Source organism: Mesoplodon bidens, assembly GCF_964165515.1.
Source record: "Mesoplodon bidens genome assembly, chromosome: 10".
NCBI classification, from domain to species: domain Eukaryota; kingdom Metazoa; phylum Chordata; class Mammalia; order Artiodactyla; family Ziphiidae; genus Mesoplodon; species Mesoplodon bidens.
Genome location: NC_138172.1, coordinates 64598194 through 64619643, shown reverse-complemented (window position 1 = coordinate 64619643; position 21450 = coordinate 64598194). Strand labels below are relative to the sequence as shown.

Here is a 21450-nt window from a genome sequence, read left to right as displayed (position 1 = left end):
CTTCTTGAAGGCAGAAGATACATTTTCTTTGTACTAAAGAGCAGTTTGCTGAATAAAGGCAGAAATAAATGGATGAAGTACACAAGAGATGCTGTACTTTCATTATTAAAAGAGATATTTATAGGAATATCAATATTACTTTAAGAAAATTGTATATTCACTTTTCTCTTATTTACCATGTCTAATACGACCACATTGTATAAATTGACCTCAATGGCAAAATCAAACAAAACCAAGGAAGAGAAAAAAAATTACCCTTTAAAGTCTTATACAAAGGACTTATTCAGTTCCAATGATTTTACTATCTAGGCAGAGCTTAAAATAGGGTTTTAAGAGGTCTAGTATTGTTTAGCACTGTTGCCTGAAAAGAACATCCTTTTCAAAGGGAATAACCTTAGCCATACAAAATCTTACATCATTCTTCAATGTTTACTTTGCAGAATTTATGGTATCTCCAAGAAAAACTTTTAATATTATGCAAAGGAGTAGTGTTTCCAGAACTACCTAAAAAATGAGCATATAAGAATAATTCAGAAGGAAGAGCTTAGGTGATCATGTGCTTGAAGTGAGAGATGTAGCAATAGACTCAGTGTAGGAACCGTCACTCCTCAGGCATCATCAGGTAATATGGTAATGAGCTGCAAGCTGCCTGAAGTTTCCCAATACCAGCATTTCCCCAGGAGTCACTAAATTGTAAGGAAAAGGAGCATTAATGTGTCTTAACAAATAGTGGAAATGATTTAATTTAATGAGGTAGAAAAAAATGAATAGTATAAGTTCATAGACAGTTGAATCCCTCAAGGCAAGAACAGCTGCTCTTAAGGTCTCTCCAGCTGGTGAACTTATGGTACAGTCGTTTTATTTTTTTTTAATTAATTTATTTTTGGCTGTGTTGGGTCTTTGTTGCTGTGTGTGGGTTTTTTCTAGTTGTGGCGAACAGGGTCTACTCTTCCTTGTGCTGGCTTCTCTTTTGCAGAGCACACGCTCTAGAGCACAGGCTCAGTAGCTGTGACACATGGGATTAGTTGCTCTGCGGCATGTGGGATCTTCCCGGAACCAGGGATTGGACCCATGTCCCCTGCATTGGCAGACGGATTCTTAACCACTGCACCACCAGGGGGTCCCTGTACAGTTGTTTTAGATGAACAAGTTTAAGGAAACAATCTTGGCAGAAGACGGCTAAGGTTCTGGTTCATCTAAACAAATGTTTTTGAATAGTCCTAAATGAAGAGGTATAATGGAAGTAAAGAAGTGTGTACATAGGCTTAGAGCAAGTATGACTGTAATGAAAATCCTCATGTCCTTAAAGACACCCACTGCCTGACAAGAAGATATTTGTGAAAATATATACATATTTCTAAAATTTTCAACCTGTTAGTACAATGGGTACCACAATTCAGGAAAGTATATATATGGGAAAAATGCCCTTCATAGGTCAAAAATAGAAGGACTCTCTCTGTAACTGAATAATAGTAGTCCTCTTGTTTTGTACTAGTTAACATTTATCTTTGTTTGGATAAAGGTTTTAATTACATGAATTCACTCTTAAACCAATGAAAAATTACCTGTGGTCAAGTGATTTTTCCCAGTCGTTCAGAACCTGGGGTATTTAAAAAATAACCCACTCACCTATTTTTCTACAACACCCCTTTGCGACTTTCTGGGATATTTGATTACCATCTAAGGAAAAGTCTACATAAGATAGAGGAAACAAAAGATAGCTGAAGGTCTCAGTGCAAACATTAGACCCTCTGATGGATGAAACTTGCTTGTCATTTGTCACAGTGGTTGTAACATAGGGGAACTGAACATTAGCTTCTATGATGAGCTGTGGTATTTTCTTTCTAACTGAATTTTGCATAAAGGTCAACATCCTTTGTTTATAATTTTTTTCACAAGCATCCAAGTCCCTGAAACTATCAGCTTCAGCAGACTTATTTTCCTTTTCCTCCCTCACATTTATTTGAAGCCTTGATTAACTTTTTCTGTCCATTTTGGGAATGTTTATATTAATTTTAATGCTGGCATTCTCCCTGGGTTAAAAATGGTGCTCAAAATAATGCATCTTAAGGTTATAATAAACAGCAGTACTTCTTGAAAAGAAACTTAAAGCAACTCCAAAGAGTTGATAGATTTGCAAGATAGTAATGCTATTATATCATTAAAATATTATTTAGATAATCATAACAAAATATATAGGAACATATGAAAAATATGGTCATTTGAACAAAAGTGATAGTTTGTATTTCCTAGATATCTCCAAAATAAAGTAGTTTAGTCCACTTTTAACTTATTTGATAATACTACAATAAGAAAAATTATACAACTACATTCTGAAGTGCCTCTCCTCCTTTGTGAGGAAATGTTTCCTTAGAATTACAATTGACCCTTAAACAACACTGGGGTTAGGGCCATCGACCCACACATTTGGAATCCTGCATGTAACTTTTTAACTTTTTTAACTCCATAGTCCTCATCCATGGATTCAACCAACTGCAGACCCTATAGTACTGTAGTATGTATTTAGTTAAAGAAACCCCTGTATAAGTGGACCCACACAGTTCAAACCCATATTGTTCAAGGGTCCAGTGTAGTTAGTCTTTGATCTGCTGTTAATGGAATTATGTGTAGTCATCATTTTGGTAAATCTTAACCCCATATGCAGTTGTGGATCTTCATGACCCAAAACAATGTCTCAGTATTTCTGAGAGTGCCTAGAGGTATCTAAAATGGACTTAATAATAAATGCAATACTTACTTCACAGTGTATTTTGCCTGTATGTCTTCCAATTCCCTCTGTTATACTACTTTGTCTTCCCATGCACCATTCTCAATGCAGTGGAGCCCAGGAAGTTAGAAATATCTTACAAAGTGGGAAAGAAACCTTTATCCACTTTTGGTATTACCCTCTATTTGATTATCATTAAAGTGTTTTATGGAATATACAGTTTTTAGTGAAATAGCTCTATCAGGTTTTAATAACAAGTCTGGCTTGCTTCTTCCCCAACTCCAAACTTAGCTGAATTCAGTGTGGAGCTAAGTTTGGATATACCTGAGTGGCTGGGAACAAATCATACTCTCAATGGCTCTTCCTTGCTTTTGATGAGGGCTTAATTACTGGATCGAGCTTGTCATGTCTGAATACCTTTTTCTTGATTGGGAGTTCTTTCTTATGAGACTCCTTAGTGCCTCAAGCAAGACGGATCTCAAATTCTTACCATGTCTGGTGGGATCTCAGATATGAGGATCCTCTCCTGCCTGTATTGTTTTGGAGTCATACAATTCCTTAAATTTTTCTGATTTAGTCTTGTATTGATATTTTGTATTTCATGTAAATAGCTAAAGTAACTAGTGTTCAGACTGCCTGAAAGGAAGTTTGCTTGAGTGGTACAGGCTTCCTGAAATCGTCATAAAAGCCATGAGTAAAAAATGAGCAACTCAAGGTTTCAGATATGATCACTGCTTGAAGTACATAATGACCTTAGAAGATTTGGGGGCACATAGTATGACTGGTAAATTTTTTCAATGGTGATAGCTTTTTTAGAAAAGTTACAAGGAGGTAGGTACAATTACAAAACTACAAAATGATTTTGAAAACTGAACCAGTTTGAACTTACATGTTAAAGCACCTAGAATATTTGAAACCCTAAAAGTGTTTCAGTCCACTGCTCTGTGCATAGATAACTAAAAAAGACATGGCAGTCAGTGCAATTACCAGTCCTAGTCTCCATCAGGAGCAAAATAAAGAAAAAGTGTTCTTTAGTGTTTTCCTATTTCCCAAATCACTTTTTTCTTCCCTCACTCTCGTACCAAAGGATCCAAATGCATTATTGCATACTCTCTTGAATGCCCCGAGATCCTTACAATAAATCTGTCATCTTTAAGCAATACTTCTATGCTGTGGTGCCATCATTCTATTTTATACCCTATGAAAAACAGCTTTCTGGCAAATGGACATGTTGAAAATATTTGAACAACAAATTTGTACCTCTTCCAGAATGTTCTTTTATACAATGGCATACCATTCTGACATTGAGATTTGGGATATTAGGAATGAATTGATGTGGGCAGGATTATTTTCTCATAATCCACCAAAGAGCATGAAAGTTGTGGTCAATATACTTTGTCCACATAAAACTGATGTCATTCAGAACACACTGTAGTTGGGGACTGTATATTTACAAGAGAAGCAATATGGCATATTAAGAACACGAAATTTGGAGTGCTGGCTCAACAACATTCTGTGATCTTGGACAGGTCTTGATATTTCGTTAGTAAATAGAACATGTTAGTAACATCTATGTCACTGGGTTTAGTCAAGAGAAAAAAAACGAGGTATTGTAGGCCTGTATATTTTATGAACTGTTACCTGCTACATTGAGATTGGCTCAGTACTGAGAATATAGAATTTGATTTCCATATGTACATGTATATATAGAAATGTCACATTAGGCATACAGCCATTTTCTAGAATAATATATGCATATGAACATTTTTACATAAATGCTCTTTTCTACAACAGTTATCTTTATTTACATTATGATTTTTACCAGTAGTCTTGGAGATTTTTAGCAGAGTTTCAGACGGTGAGATACGAAGAGGGGAGGCACCTTTAAGTACTTTAAAACCCCTGCATCCCAGCTGCCCTAAGACTTATATCCTTTGGTCAGAGTTTGATTTCAAACCATTTGGACATAGATGAGTATATTCTGATGAAGTTTTGGTTAAAAAGAAAATGATACATGCACATTTCTGTAGGCAATGATGACAGTTCCATAATAAAACACAGTGAGACAAAGAGAAAAGAAAAGGTATACTTCTGATAATAATTTGAATTTTATCAAGATGTAACTCAAACATTTTTAACCATATCAATATTTTTTATTGTTATTTTTAGATGGGGCACACTGAGAGGAGCAAAGGGGCGGAAAGAAAAATTTTGGGTATGTAATGCTTTCCAATTAAATTTCTACTGTGAAGTGAGTATTTTAGAATCATCTGTGTCTGTATTCCCAGCTTTGTGTTATTTAGTCATATCCTAAGTCACTGTAATATCATTTGTAATACTGGTATTTTCTCCAACAGAAAATCCATTATAATCATTTATATTATAGTAACATTTTTCAACTCCTCTTATTTCAAATTATAACAGATGAATCAGTATTATTTTTCAAAATGAGAATCAACAGAATAACTTTTGTTCTATTATCACCTATATTAAAATTAAAGAAATGATTAGAGTTCTCTTATATGTGTCAATCAACTTTGTATTCTTACATTATTTTTGCTATGGGTGATGCTTTTGTAATGTTAGTATCAAATATACATACATACATATATATATATATATATATATATATATATATAGTTTTGTTTTTGCCAACTATAACATACACATGATTCTTTACTGAGAAAAAACTAATATATAGTCTAAAAAATAATAGAAAGTTATATGTAAGAAAGTTTGAAGAATATTGGAATATATTACCTCAAATATTCAGTTGATTACAATAAAGAAAATTATCCCAGGTCCTTATATTATATACCTTTTTTCCCCCAGAAATAAAGTTTAGGTAATGATATTCATCATAGAATTTGAACTTGAATGTATGCATTAGAGGGCATATTATAACTTATAAAACACTAAATTTTAGGGCATGTGCTCACTCAACTGACTCTTGTTAATTAGATTTCTCCACAAGGCACTCACAAAAATTAATCACCCAAGTATGTGGTCACCAGTCGTATTTGTCTTGTTGACATGTGGAGGTGTTATGTTTTTGAGTAGAATGATGTTTCTTTGTATTTGAACTGAGCTTTCTTAAATATCATTTTCCTTATTAAAATAGCTTGAGATAGTCAATAAAATTAGTGTTCAATAGTTAACATTTATGATATGTGAAAGAGAATATATTATTTGAACTTCCTGGAATATTTCTGAATGCAGAATAATGTGAGTAGTTAAGGGTGGGGGGACAGCAGAGTGAAATCATTTACAGCATTGTGAAACCCAGGGTAGGAGAAGCCTGAAAAGAGCCTGAAACACACACATGGTAGGTACAGCCCTAAAATATTTGAAACCAGGTGCAATTAAGTTTAACCAAAACTTTTCTCTAGCCCTGATCCTACTCAGTTTTTTACTAAATTGAGGGGATTATTCCCTTACCGTATCGCTCTAGGAGAAGAAAAGGCTAACCGTCTTTAGAAAATAATCTCAGTGTCAATGTTTATGTAGTCTGCCCTCCATATCTGAGGGTTCTGCATCCACAGATTCAACCAACTGTGGTTCAAAAATATTTTTAAAATTCCAGAAACTTCCAAAAAACAAAACTTGTATTTGCTGTACACAGGCAACTATTTACATATCACTTACATTGCATTTACAACTATTTACATAACATTTACATTGCATTAGGTATTATAAGTACCCCAGAGATGGTTTAAAGCATACAAGAGGATGTGTGTAGGTTATATTCAAATATTATGCCATTTTATATAAGGGACTTGTCAACTAAAGAAATTGCACAATGTGAGTTAAGTTTTATTTGGGGCAAAATAGGGACTGTAGCTCAGGAGACAGTATCTCAGATAACTCTGAAGAACTGCTCAGAAGAGATAGGGAAGAGGTCTGTATATATATGATTTTGGTGATGGTGGAATACATGTAATCAAGCACACATTTTGCAGAAGCTTGCTGCTAGTTTCATGAAGGTTACTGCTAGTCACAAGGAGCAGGTGTCTCTGTTCAGGATTTTCGTGCTTTTCTAGATATGAGAAGATGCAAGAATTTGGGATCATAAAATCTTCCTCTGGGGCTTCCCTGCAGGTGCAGTGGTTGCGAGTCCGCCTGCCAATGCAGGGGACATGCGTTCGTGCCCCAGTCCGGGAAGATCCCACATGTCGCAGAGTGGCTAGGCCCGTGAGCCATGGCCACTGAGCCTGAGCGTCTGGAGCCTGTGCTCCGCAACGGGAGAGGCCACAACAGTGAGAGGCCCGCATACCGCAAAAAAAAAAAAAAAAAAAAAAAAAACTCTTCCTCTGAAAATATCTAATTATCTGAAGGCCTGTTCTGCCAGTTTTTCCCAGAGCACAGGGTGCCTCATTCCTGATCTCCACCCTGAGCTCCTTTCAGGTGTGTTGAAGCTCAGAGACTGAAGTGGCTAATGACTTTATCCTTGTAGAGGCAGATGTCAAGTGTCAGTTTTTAGTTGGCAGACTTGAGCATCCGTGGATTTTGGTGCAGGGAGAGAGGGGTCCCCTGGAACCAATCCCCCACCGATACCAAGGGACAACTGTAATTATTATGGCAAAGTATCCAGCATGCATTTAAACATTTTGAGATATGTAGCAGAAAAATGTGACCAATAACCAAGGGAAAAAACTATCAATAGAAGCAATAGATGTAATAACAATTGTAAGTTTTTAAAAATATGAGTGAAAAGATAGAGAATTTCAACAAATGATTTCAATATACAAAAAGAAAAGATTTATTGTAAGTGTGAGTGCAATGTCTGAAATTAAGAACTCAATGTATGGGTTAAATAGCAGGCAGAATTAGATATTTTAAATAAATGCAATAAAATATATCCAACTTGCAGTACACAGAGGAAAATATAATGAAAAATCCAGAATACTGGGAAGAGGTGGGTGGGACACAATCAAATGTTTTAACATACATGTAACTGTATTCTCAGAAGGATGAGAGAGAGAATGAAGCAGAACCAATATTTGAAGAACTGACGACCAAAAGTTTTCCAAAATAGAAAGAAATCAACCTAAATTCGGAAGCTCAATAAACTCTAAGTAGGAGAAACTAGAATTTTATATCCAGCAGCAACTTTCTTCAAGGAAGGCAAATCAGAAACATTTTCATTCAAACAAAAGCTAAGATAACACAGCATCAAAAATATAAAGCAAAAGTTACAGAAGAAAAGAGAAAGACGAATTCACAATTTGGTTGTATATTTCAACACATCCCACTTATTATTTCATAGAGTAAGCAGCTAAAATATAGGTAAAGATATAAAACATTAAAAAAAAAAACTATTAGCTAGCTTTATGTAATTAAAATTCATAGAATACTAGATACAACTATTAATGAATATACATTCTTTTAGTGCATATGGAATAGTTGCCAAAGTTGACCATATGCTGGGTCATAAGGTAAGTTCAAAAAACTGAAAGAATTGAAATTTTACAGAGTATGCTATGTCAAAACTTGTGTTACTTAGCTAAAGCAGTACTTAATGTAATAGAAGATGCATGTATTTGAAAAAAAGAAAGGTTAAAATCAATGCATATATTAAGAAAGGAAAAGTTGAAAGTAGTAATCCAGTAAGCTAGATAAAGAACTCAAACCTCCAAAAAATAGAATGAAGGGAATGAAAAGGAGAAGGGCAGAAATCAATGAAAAAAGTGGACATACAATAGAGAATACCAAGAGGGCAAGATCTGATTCTTTGAAAAGATTAAATTCCTAGGAAGACTCATAAAGAAACCGAGAGAAAAAAAATTAACATAGAAATGAAAAAAGAGGACTTTCTTCCGTTTCAATAGATATTAAGTAGGTAATATAAGATGCTATGCAAGCATTATGCCAGTATATTTGAAAATATAGATGAAATGAATAAACTCCTTGGAAAGCAAAGCATCCAAACTCACACAAGGTGAAAATAGAAAGTCTAGTTATAATACTATTTGAAAAGCTGATTTTGTATTAAAAATAAACTATTATAGAAAACACCAGCCCCTAATTGCTTCACTGGTAAATTCTTCCAAACATTTAAAGTACAAATGAAATCAATTTTATGTCAATATCTTTCAGGAAATAAAGAAAAAAAACAGTTCCCAAAACACTTCATGAACCAGCATAACACCAATACCAAAACTTGACACGGACAACACAAGAAAGGAAAACTACTGGGCAATATGTCTTATGAACACAAAATTGTACACAAAATATCACATCTGTAAAATATATTAAAAGGACAATATATTATGATCAAGTGAGGTTCATCGCAGGAGTGCAAAGTTGGTTTTACATGTAAAAGCAATGAATATAGTTCATCACATGCTAGACTAAAGGTGGAAAAATAAACATGATTATCTTAATTGGTACAGAAGATGCAATAATAACAGTTTTTTTTGCCACCTGCCCCCTCATAGGGGGCATAATAAATCCTTTCCAAACACAGTAACTTCAAGATCATTAGGAAAAAATAATTTCTGATTTCTAGACTCTCTCCTACAGGGCTCACAAGATTAGCTTAGGCAGAATAATCTCCCTTTTAATTAACTCACAGTCAGTTGATTGGGAATTTGAATCACATCTTCAAAATCTGCTCAACTTTGTGACCTAATCACACAAGTGATATCCCATTATATTCTCAGATCCTTCCCACACTCAAATGGAAAAGATTATATGGGGAAACTACACCAGGCAGGAGAAATTTTGGGGGATTTTAGAATTCTGGGGACCAAAGAAGTCATTTATGATCTAAAACCTTAGCAAATTAGGAATAGAACCTAACTTCCTTCACCTTATAAACCTTATCCACAAAAACCCTATAGCTAACATCATAACTAATGGTAAAATACTGAATGCTTTTCCCTTATCACTGAAAAATAAAACATTCATTGTCAACATTTTTACCAACATTTTACTGAAGATTCCACCTAGTGCAGTAAAACAAACAAACAAACAAAAATAAAAGGGGGTAAGGAAAGAGATATAACTGATGTTATTTGCAGATGACATGATTATGAATATGGAAAATCAAAAAAAATATATAAATAAACTATTAGAAACAGTAAGCATATTTAACCAGCTTTCTTGATATTAGAAAAATATAAAAACAAATTATAGTTCTATATGGTAACAAGAAACAATGGGAAATTAAAAATAAACATGACCTAAAATGATGTAACTAGACCAGTCCCTCCCAACAGGAAACTTCCACAAGCCTCTTAGATAGCCTCATCCACCAGAGGGCAGACAGCAGAAGCAAGAAGAACTACAATCCTGCAGCCTGTGGAACAAAAACCACATTCACATAAAGATAGAAATGATGTAAAGGCAGAGAGCTATGTACCAAATGAAGGAACAAGATAAAACCCCAGAAAAACAATTAGATGAAATGGAGATAGGAAATCTTCCAGAAAAAGAATTCAGAATAATGATAGGGAAGATGATCCAGGACTTCAGAAAAATAATGGAGGCAAAGATCGAGAAGATGCAAGGAATATTTAACAAAGACCTAGAAGAATTAAAGAACAAACAAACAGAGATGAACAATACAATAACTGAAACAAAAAATACACTAGAAGGAATCAATAGCAGAATAACTGAGGCAGAAGAATGGATAAGTGACCTGGAAGACAGAATGGTAGAATTAACTGCTGTGGAACAGAATAAAGAAAAAGAATGAAAAGAGATGAAGACAACCTAAGAGACCTCTGGGACAACATTAAATGTAACAATATTCGCATTACAGGGGTCCCAGAGGAGAAGAGAGAGAGAAAGGACCTGAGAAAATATTTGAAGAAATTATAGTCAAAAACTTCCCTAACATGGGAAAAGAAATAACCAACCAAGTCCAGGAAACACAGAGAGTCCCATACAGGATAAACCCAAGAAGAAACATGCTGAGACACATAGTAATCAAAATGGCAAAAATTAAAGACAAAGAAAAATTATTGAAAGCAACAAGGGAAAAATGACAAATAACATACAAGGAAACTCCCATAAGGTTAACAGCTGATTTCTCAACAGAAACTCTACAAGCCAGAAGGGAGTGGTATGATATATTTCAAGTGATGAAAGGGAAGAAACTACAACCAATATTACTCTACCCGGCAAGGATCACATTCAGATTTGATGGAGAATTCAAAGCTTTATAGACAAGCAAAAGCTAAGAGAATTCAGCACCACCAAACCAGCTCTACAACAAATTCTAATGGAACTTCTCTAAGTGGGAAACACAAGAGAAGAAAAGGACCTACAAAAACAAACCCAAAACAATTAAGAAAATGGTAATAGGAACATACATATGGATAATTACCTTAAATGTAAATGAATTAAATTCTCCAACCAAAAGACACAGACTCGCTGAATGGATACAAAAACAAGACCCATATATACGCTGTCTACAAGAGGCCCACTTCAGACCTAGGGACACATACAGACTGAAGGTGAGAGGATGGAAAATGATATTCCATGCAAATGGAAATCAAAAGAAAGCTGGAGTAGCAATTCTCATGTCAGACAAAATAGACTTTAAAATAAAGACTATTAGAAGAGACAAAGAAGGGCACTACATAATGATCAAGGGATCAATCCAAGAAGAAGATATAAAAACTATAAATATATATGCAGCCAACATAGGAGCACCTCAATACATAAGGCAACTGCTAACAGCTCTGAAAGAGGAAATTGACAAAACATAATAATAGTGGGGGATTTTAACACCTAACTTACACCAATGGACAGATCATCCAAACAGAAAATTAATAAGGAAACACAAGCTTTAAATGACACAATAGACCAGATGGATTTAATTGATATTTATAGGACATTCCATCCAAAAACAGCAGGTTACACTTTCTTCTCAAGTGCACACAGAACATTCTCCAGGATAGATCACATCTTGCGTCACAAGTCAAGCCTCAATAAATTGAAGACAACTGAAATCATATCAAGCATCTTTTCTGAAAATAATGCTATGAGATTAGAAATCAATTACAGGGAAAAAAAACATAAAAAACACAAACACATGGAGACTAAACAATACGTTACTAAATAGCCAAGAGATCACTGAAGAAATCAAAGAGGAAATCAAAAAATACCTAGAGGTAAATGATAATAAAAACACAGCAATCCAAAACCTATGGGATGCAGCAAAAGCAGTTCTGAGAGGGAAGGTTATAGCTATACAAGCCTACCTCAAGAAAGAAGAAAAATCTCAAATAAACAATCTAACATTACACTTAAAGGAACTAGAGAAAGAAGAACAAACAAAAGCCAAAGTTAACAGAAGGAAAGAAAGCATAAAGATCAGAGCAGAAACAAATGAAATAGAAACAAAGGAAACAATAGCAAAGATCAAAAAACTAAAAGCTGGTTCTCTGAGAAGATAAACAAAATTGATAAACCATTATTAGGCAGACTCATCAAGAAAAAGAGGGAGAGGACCTAAATCAATAAAATTAGAAACGAAAAAGGAGAAGTTACAACAGACACCGAAGTAATACAAAGCATCCTAAGAGACTATTACAAGCAACTCTATGCCAATAAAATGGAAAACCTGGAAGAAATGGACAAATTCTTAGAAAGCTATAACCTTCCAAGACTGAACCAGGAAGAAATAGAAAATATGAACAGACCCATCACGAGTAATGAAACAGAAACTGTGATTAAAATGAATTTGGTAAAGTTGCAGGATACAAAATTAATGCACAGAAATCTCTTGCAATCCTATATATTAATGATGAAAACTCTGAAAGAGAAATTAAGGAAATACTCTCATGTACCATTGCAACAGAAAGAATAAAATACCTAGGAATAAACTTACCTAGGGAGAAAAATGACCTGTATGCAGAAAAGTATAAGACACTGATGAAAAAAATTAAAGATGATACCAACAGATGGAGAGATATACCATGTTCTGGGGTTGGAAGAACCAATATTGTGAAAATGACTCTACTATCCAAAGCAATCTACAGATTACATGCAATCCTTATCAAATTACTAGTGGCATTTTTTACAGAACTAGAACAAAAAATCTTAAAATTTGTATGGAGACACAAAAGACCCCGAATAGCCAAAGCAGTCTTGAGGGAAAGAAACAGAGCTGGAAGAATCAGACTGCCTGACTTCAGCCTATAGTACAAAGCTACAGTAATCAACACAATATGGTACTGGCCCAAAAACAGAAATATAGATCAATGGAACAGGATAGAAAACCCAGAGATAAACCCACACATCTATGGTCAACTAATCTATGACAAAGGAGGCAAGGATATACAATGGAGAAAAGACAGTCTCTTCACTAAGTGGTGCTGGGAAAACTGGACAGCTACATGTGAAAGAATGAAATTAGAACACTCCCTAATATGACATACAAAAATAAACTGAAAATGGATTAAAGATCTAAATGTAAGACCGGGCACTGTAAAACTCTTAGCAGAAAACATAAGAACACTCTTTGACATAAATCACAGCAAGATATTTTTGATCCACCTCCTAGGGTAATGGAAATAAAAACAAAAGCAAACAAATGGGACCTAATGAAACTTCAAAGATTTTGCACAGCAAAGGAAACCATAAGGAAGATGAAAAGACAACCCTCAGAATGTGAGAAAATATTTGCAAACGAATCAATGGACAAAGGATTAATATCCAAAATATATAAACAGCACATGTGCCTCAATATTAAAAAAACAAACAGCCCAATCCAAAAATGGGCAAAAGAGCTAAATAGACATTTCTCCAAAGAAGACATTCAGATGGCCAAGAAGCACATGAAAAGCTGCTCAATATCACTAATTATTAGAGAAATGCAAATCAAAATTACTATGAGGTATCACCTCACACCAGTTGGAAAGGGCATCATCAGAAAATCTACAAACAACAAATGCTGGATAGGGTGTGGAGAAAAGGGAACCCTTTTGCACTGTTGTTGTGAATGTAAATTGATACAGCCACTATGGAGAACAGTATGGAGGTTTCTTAAAAAACTAAAAATAGAATTACCATATGACCCAGCACCCAGAGAAAACCATAGTTCAAAAAGACACATATACCCCAATGTTCATTGTAGCACTATTTACAATAGCCAGGTCATGGAAGCAACCTAAATGCTCATCTACAGATGAATGGATAAAGAAGATGTGGTACATATATACAATGGAATATTACTCTGCCTTAAAAAGGAACAAAACTGGGTCATTTGTAGAGATGTGGAGGTATCTAGAGACTGTCATACAGAGTGAAGTAAGTCAGAAAGAGAAAAATAAATATCGTATATTAACACGTATATGTGGAACATAGAAAATGGTACAGATGAAGTGGTTTGAATAGCAGAAATTGAGACACAGATGTAGAGAACAAACATGTGGACACCAAGGGGGGAAAGCAGTGTGGGGTGGGTGTGAGGGTGTGATGAATTGGAAGATTGGGACTGACATGTACACACTGATGTGTGTAAAATGGATGACTAATAAATAAATAAATAAATAAATAAATAAACATGAACAAAATCATAGTTTTGGGAGAGACAAGGGAGAATCAGAGTGAAGTGCTAAAAAGAAAATTTCTTTAATCCAACCCTTACTGGTGAAAGTATTTTATAATTCATATTGGATCCTAAAATACCAGATTTGATTGCCAGTACCTGAAAATTAGGATATATTTTAGACTCTTTTATTTGTGTGAAATTCTTTGGATGGGATATGTCATTTTACTAAGGGTCATACTTACTGTAGTTCATAATGAACTTACTGTCTTTTCTTACATGTATTGCATCTAGTTCATAATTATTTCTACTTATATCTATAGCAGTGAGAGAAACACCTTGCTGTCTTTTCTTACAGAAATTAAAATTCCAGGAGAGAGAAATATTACTCTCCAGGAAATTTCTGATCTGAAAGTAGACCTGACATTACTAAAATAATTCTGATTATATTGCTGTAGTATCTGTAGTGTTAAATTTTGTGTAAGAATTTGGGCTTCTTGTGTTCTAATTCTGAGGATTCACAGTATTGATGACTACTGTAAAGGTCTCAGTTATTATAGCTGAATATAACATCTTTACTTCCTTTACTTTGGGACCTTTCTATTAAATAGATTATTGTCCTTCTCGTATTATCCTCTATGTCTCTCAACCTCTCTTTCATATTACCTCTCCCTCTTGCCTTTTGGGACTTTGCTTAGCTCTTTTAGTTCCCAGAGGTTTTTTTTTTTTTTTTTTTTGGCTGCACTGTGCAGCACATGGGATCTTAGTTGCCTGACCAGGAATCAAACCCATTCCCCCTGCAGTGGAAGTGTGGAGTCTTAACCACTGGACTGCCAGGGAAGTCCCTCAACAATATATTTTTTATTTTTGAAAAACTGAGAACAAATTACAGAACTATTTCTGAAAGGAAAGTGAAATGCTGTCTCTATTAAATGAAGGTTTAATTTAATAGAGAGGAGGAGATAAGCTGGGAGAAGATAAGCTGAACAGAGTCTCTAGGTCATGGCCTGGCTTTTTAAAGAGTTATATGAACCCTTACTGGGATATTTAGTAGGCAACATCAAAAACGAACGCTAGGGAATACAAAAGTGTATCAGTTTGCTAGGGCTGCTGTAGCACAGTACCAGAAATTGGATGACTTAGACAAAAATAGGAAATATCTAGTTAGGGGCATAAGCTGCAACTGTCCTCTGTCCAGTTTCTGCTATACTCCACTCCTGCTACATCTTTGAGGAAAAATTTAGCAAGTTTCCAGGGAAAACATAGCTTTACTTTGAAGTATTAGAATTTCTATGTATGATAGTTTTCCAGTTTTATAAATATTTTGAAGAGAAAATAATTATTTTTGGTCTATATTTGTTTCTTGGTTTTTTGAAAATACAAGTGACTTAGGTTTAATGACTAATTTCAGCTTAAAGCCTTTTATTAATGTAGCCGTTGTGAAGAAAATGATCTTTGTGCCCAATTAAAGTCCTAATACACACAAAAAAATGATGTAACTAGTTAAAAACCTAGGGAAGTACTTCCCTGGTGGTGCAGTGCTTGAGAATCCACGTGCCAATGCAGGGGACACGGGTTCGAGCCCTGGTCTGGGAAGATTCCACATGCTGTGAAGCAACTAAGTCCGTGCACCACAACTACTGAGCCTGCACTCTAGAGCCCATGAGCCACAACTACTGAGCCCACATGCCAAAACTACTGAAGCCCGTATACCTAAAGCCCATGCTCCACAACAAGAGAAGCCACCACAATGAGAAGCCCGTGCACCACAAGGAAGAGTAGCCCCCACATGACACAACTAGAGAAAAGCCCGTGCACAGCAACAAAGACCCAATGCAGCCAAAAATAAATAAAAGAATAAAGAAATAAAAACCTAGGGAATATGTCAATGAAAAATGTGCAAGATTTTTCGTGTTATGAGAAATTAAAGAAGACCTAGCTAAAAGGAGAATTATACCATATTGATTACCTGGAAGTCTCTAGATTAACTTTCCCAAATTGATCTATTAATTTAGTAACATCCTAATCTATGTCCCAGCAGAGAATTTTTTTTTTTGGAGGGGAAGAGAGGATTATACTGAAAAGATGATTCTAAACTTTAAATGGAAATGCAAAAGACCTAGAGTACCCAAGATAGTCAGAGTAAAGAAGAACAAAGTTTGAGGATGCACACTACCAGGTTTCAAGACTATATAAATCTACAGTAATTAAGACAGGTTTTAGGGCTTCCCTGGTGGTGCAGTGGTTGAGAGTCCGCCTGCCGATGTAGCGGACGCAGATTCGTGCCCCAGTCCGGGAAGATCCCACATGTCGTGGAGCGACTGGGCCCATGAGCCATGACCGCTAAGCCTGTGCGTCCAGAGCCTGTGGTCCGCAACGGGAGAGGCCACAACAGTGAGAGGCCCACGTACCGAAAAAAAAGACAGCATTTTATTGCCAGCAAATTTGATTTAGCAGCACAGTAAAAGAATCATTCACCATGATCACATGTGATTTATACCTGGTATGCAAGGATGGTTCAACGCACATGAACCAATCAATGTGAAACTTCACATTAATAGAATGAAAGAAAAAATTATATAGTAATTTTAATAGATTCAGAAAAAACATTTGACAAAATTCTACATTTGTTAATGATAAAAACTCTTATCAAGTATAGAAGGAATGTACCTCAACAGATAACATTATACTTAATGGTGAAAGTTGAAAGCTTTTCCTCTAAGATGAGAAACAAGACAATGGTGCCCATTCTCACCACTCTTATTCAACATAGTACTGGAAGTCCTCTCCAGAGCCATCTGGCAAGAAAAAGAAATAAAAACCATCAGAATTGGAAAGGAAGAAGTAAAACTGTCTCTATTTGCAGTTTATATAGGCATACCATGTTTCATTACACTTTACTTTATTGCACTTTACAAATATTGGTGTGTGTGTTTTTTTTTTGGTAGAAATTGAAAATTTGTGGCAATAGACAATATTGAGCAATCTACTGGCACAATTTTTCCAAAAACATTTGCTCACTTTGGGTCTCTGTGTCACATTTTGGTAATTCTTGCAATATTTTAAACCTTCTACCAGCAAAAATATTTCAACTTGCTAAATAATCAGATGATGGTTAGCATTTTTTAACAATAAAGTATTCTTAATTAAAGTATGCACATTTTTTAGATGTAATGCTATTGTACACTTAAAAGACTACAGTATAGTGTAAACATAACTTTTATATGCACTGGGAAACCAAAAAATTTATGTGACTCACTTTATTGCAATATTCATTTTATTGCAGTGTTCTGGAACTGAATGTGCAAAATCTCCAAGGTATACCTGTTTGGAAAATCCTAAAGACTTCACCCAAAAGTTGTTAGATCAAATTAATTAATTCAGTAAAATTACAGGATAACGAAACTAATATACAAAAATCAGTAGCCTTTTTAGACACTAGCAGCAGATTATCTGAAAAAGAAATAAAGAAAACAAACAATCCCATGTATAATAGCATCAAAAAAAAAAAAAAAGAAAAAACTTTGGAATAAACTTAACCAAGGAGGTGAAAGATCTCTACTCTGAAAACTATAAGACATTGATGAAAGATATCAAAAATGTCACAAATAAATGAAAAGGTATCCTGTGTTCATGAAGGGGAAGAATTAATATTGTTAAATTTTCAATACTACCAAAAACATCTATATCTTCAATGCAATCCCTATCAAGATTCCAATGGCATTTTTTACAGAAATTGAAAAACAAATCCTAAAATTTATATGGAAACAAAAAAGACCCCAAGTAGCCAAAGCAGTACTTTGAAAGAAAAACAAAGCAAGAAGTATCACATTTCCTGATTTCAAGTTATACTATAAATTTATAGTGATGAAAACAGTATGATACTGGCATAAAAACAGACAAATAGATTAATGCAACAGAACTGAGAGTCCAGAAATAAAGGTGGAAGGGAAAATTGCTTTTAATTAGAAAGTCAGATATCTGGGGAGAAGGCGGACTTGTGTCCCCCAAAAACCAACTCCAAAGATTCTTCTTGGCCATGAAAGTTTTAAAGGGAAAAGGGGAAGTAATCTCAGTTAATCTTGCAGGCTTGTCAACTTCTTGTGATCTTTCTTTAGTTGTTGTCTTGTTCACACAGTTTGTTCCGGAGATCACTGAAAGGGATGCTAAGGAAGAGATCTGATCATCTGTTAGTTATTTATTCTTCATTTCTACTTATTTGATCTATGAGAAGAACCAACAGATTAGGCAAGGTAGTGTGTGATCAAAAGATTTGAAAACTGTGCTTGGGTCAGAGATGAGCAGAGCATGGGGGTGGACTGTTTAAGTTTAGTTAAAATATAGCTTTGCTAAAGTGACAAGAAAAGGGGTTTCGTGCTGAGTACGGTTTCCTGCAAAGAGCTGTTTACATCCCTGTGGGGGGTTTTTCCTACCTTTTTAAATTCATCCATCTCAGTTCATACAGAATAATGTAATCAAAATATAAATTTGTCCACCTGCACTCCTGCTGGAAGCAACTCAACAACTTGTCATCATTTTCATCATTATTTTCTCAGTATGGATTTCCTCTCCTCCCCTTCTAGCCTCATAAACTACCAACCTGTTTTATGATTTAATGATAACAATTTTGTTGCTTCATTTCTCTGCTTCATGCTGCTTCATGCTTTGATATTTATGTTTTTACTGTTTACCTGAACCTCCCTTCCTCCATTTTTAAAATCTGGTTAATTTACTCCTAGGCTTTAATATGCATCACATGTGGTACTTCTTTATGACAACTTCCCTGAACCTTTCAGATAAGTGATATGCCTCTCCGTGTGCATATTTCTACCTTAGTACTTGCCTTACATTGACCATCCTTCATTAGACCATAAGCTCCCTGAACACAGGATATTTTTTATCATGGTTCCTCCCGTGCTTAGCACAGGGCCAGTCACATAATAGACACTGTAACTGCAACGTGTATCATCTTCTGATGTGGCATTTCAAACTCTCATATGTTATTATTGTACTCTGGGGGAATTCATCAATTCTGGTTATCATGAGTATATATGCATATTAAAGTAATTAATGAATAATATGAATAATATAATGATATGTAATATAATGATATAATAGAGTGATAATATAATATAATGAATAATATAATTGTTTTGGTCTTCTTTTCAAAATGTGTAGGTTCTTAATAATCACAGTAAGTCAAAAGCATATAAAGCTACATAGGAGTCCCCTTTAACTTTATAGGTTGGATTTTAAAATATCCAAGTATTATTCAGTTTTTTTTTTAATTTTTTATTTTTGTTTTTCTTCAGATTGCTGCCAATTCCTGGGGAAAGTCCTGGGGAGAGAATGGTTATTTCAGGATTCTTCGTGGAGTAAATGAGTCTGACATTGAAAAGTTGATTATCGCAGCTTGGGGCCAACTGACAAGTTCAGATGAACCATAACAAAGCATTAAATTTCCATAAGGCCAGGCATTCAAGTCACCCTTTAAGTTGAAATTAAGCAACGTGACAGTTCTCTGTGACAGTGGAATCTCTGCCTCTTTGCCTTGTTAGTATAACGTGCTTGCTGTCTCGTTTCACCCTAGGCTCTAAGCTCCTGCTTCCTTTATATTACTGAGTATGTAAAAACATTAACACAGCATGGAGAGTGGCTTCAAATACCTTTTGAGTTCATTGGTAGTATTTATTTCCCTCTCCTGAAAATGTTCTTTTTGACTTTGATCATTTAACAGTGTGATGGCACTTGTTTTAAACATTCACAGCATTTGTTTGTAGATGTGATCTGGTTTCTCTCTCTTTGACCAATAAGAACTGACAAAAAGTACCGAAAACACCAGTTTACCATTGTTATGATTTTTTTCAACCCAATAATGCCTTCTTAATCCAGACCTTGCTTATGTTTTGCCAGAAAGAGATGGAAATAGATTGCTTCCCTCAATAAGCTCATATTTTGGTTCTTTTCATTTGTCTAAACTGAACTCACAATCTGAACTCAAAAGGTGACTCACTCTTACAGGAAAGAACTACTCTTTACCCTACTGTGTATTGGCTTGTGACGTGGGAAAGATGATAAGTAACGGAAAGACTTAGGGGCTGTTGCTGACGATGCAAGTACCGTCCTGATATACACACATACTCCTATTTTTGGAAGCCAGTGCCCTCTGTGTAAAGTCTATTAAAATGAGCTGCAAAACTGTATCTGGAAAGATCACACATTTACCTCCCCCAAACAGCAACCTGATGCCATGAATCAGAAAGAATAAACACACTTTTATCACAACCATTTCACAGTTTGCTGCTTGAGATGCTGAAAAGTAAGCTAAACTGGCACTAATTTGAAACTAATTTTAATTTTAGTTCTCTATAGTCAGAGAAACAAAAATACTATCATCATCCTGGTTGGGTAAGGATGCAATCTTTTAATAATTCACTGGCATCTTAAATGGCAAACTAATAAATGAAGAAGCAAAGCTGATCTGTTAGTGAGCATGGTGGATCATAATGATAATGGTGAGATATCCATAGTCTTCGTTTCTGGGCCCTCTATTATCTGGATTTCCAGGGTAGGGCTTTTTTTAATGGGGTTGTGTCCAAAAGTACCCTGGTTAGATAAGCCAAATGTGCTGAAATTGTGAGAAAATGGAGCACAGAAAGGTGAAGTGTTTCCTTAATGATTTTCTCCAGTAATCACTGCAGCTTTATCAGAAGAAGAATCTATTCACTTATTTCTCCCCTAGAAACTATACAGGAGTCTAATTCACCTTGTTGTGGTTGGCTGATGTGCCCCTAGAGAACTGAGACATAATTTGGGTTTATCTGTTTGGATTCCCTGAGACAAGGTTTTGAGTGAAAATACTAGTGGGTTTTGGCGGTGAAGGGAACCCTGAGAAGGGAGTAAGGCAGTGATTCAGGGCAGCAAAGGCAGACAATGAAAGGCTCATTACCAAGCAAAGCATCAGGCAACTAGTTCTTATGTACTAGGGACTCTCCCTATCATCCCTCAGATAAATGCTACCAAAGAAGGAAGCTTATTGGTTGAGGTCTGCTTCTGGGGCCATGAATTTCCTGGCTGTTCTTACCTGGCACAAGTGTGTAAGAAACAGGATCCAGTGTCAAGAGAAAATCCATAGACAAAGAAAAGCAGGTTCCAGTAGCTGGATGTGAGGTTGATGGCCACTGAAATGGCACAGGTGAGGCGATGTGGGGAGGGCACC

At 35.3% G+C, this 21450-nt stretch overlaps 1 protein-coding gene across 1 annotated transcript in view; it reads left to right on the top strand.

The window, feature by feature from the left end:
* The window catches only part of TINAG (tubulointerstitial nephritis antigen), a gene marked incomplete at its 5' end in the record, with an annotated part of 95827 nt that extends 76059 nt beyond the window's left edge, over positions 1-19768 (top strand). Inside the window, 2 exons of the mRNA XM_081246920.1 lie at positions 4898-4943; positions 19544-19768. Of these exons, the coding sequence (XP_081103046.1) occupies positions 4898-4943; positions 19544-19678 (181 nt within the window). The 3' untranslated portion in view covers positions 19679-19768. The remainder of the gene's footprint in view (positions 1-4897; positions 4944-19543) is intronic.
* Between the last annotated feature and the right edge of the window lie 1682 nt (positions 19769-21450).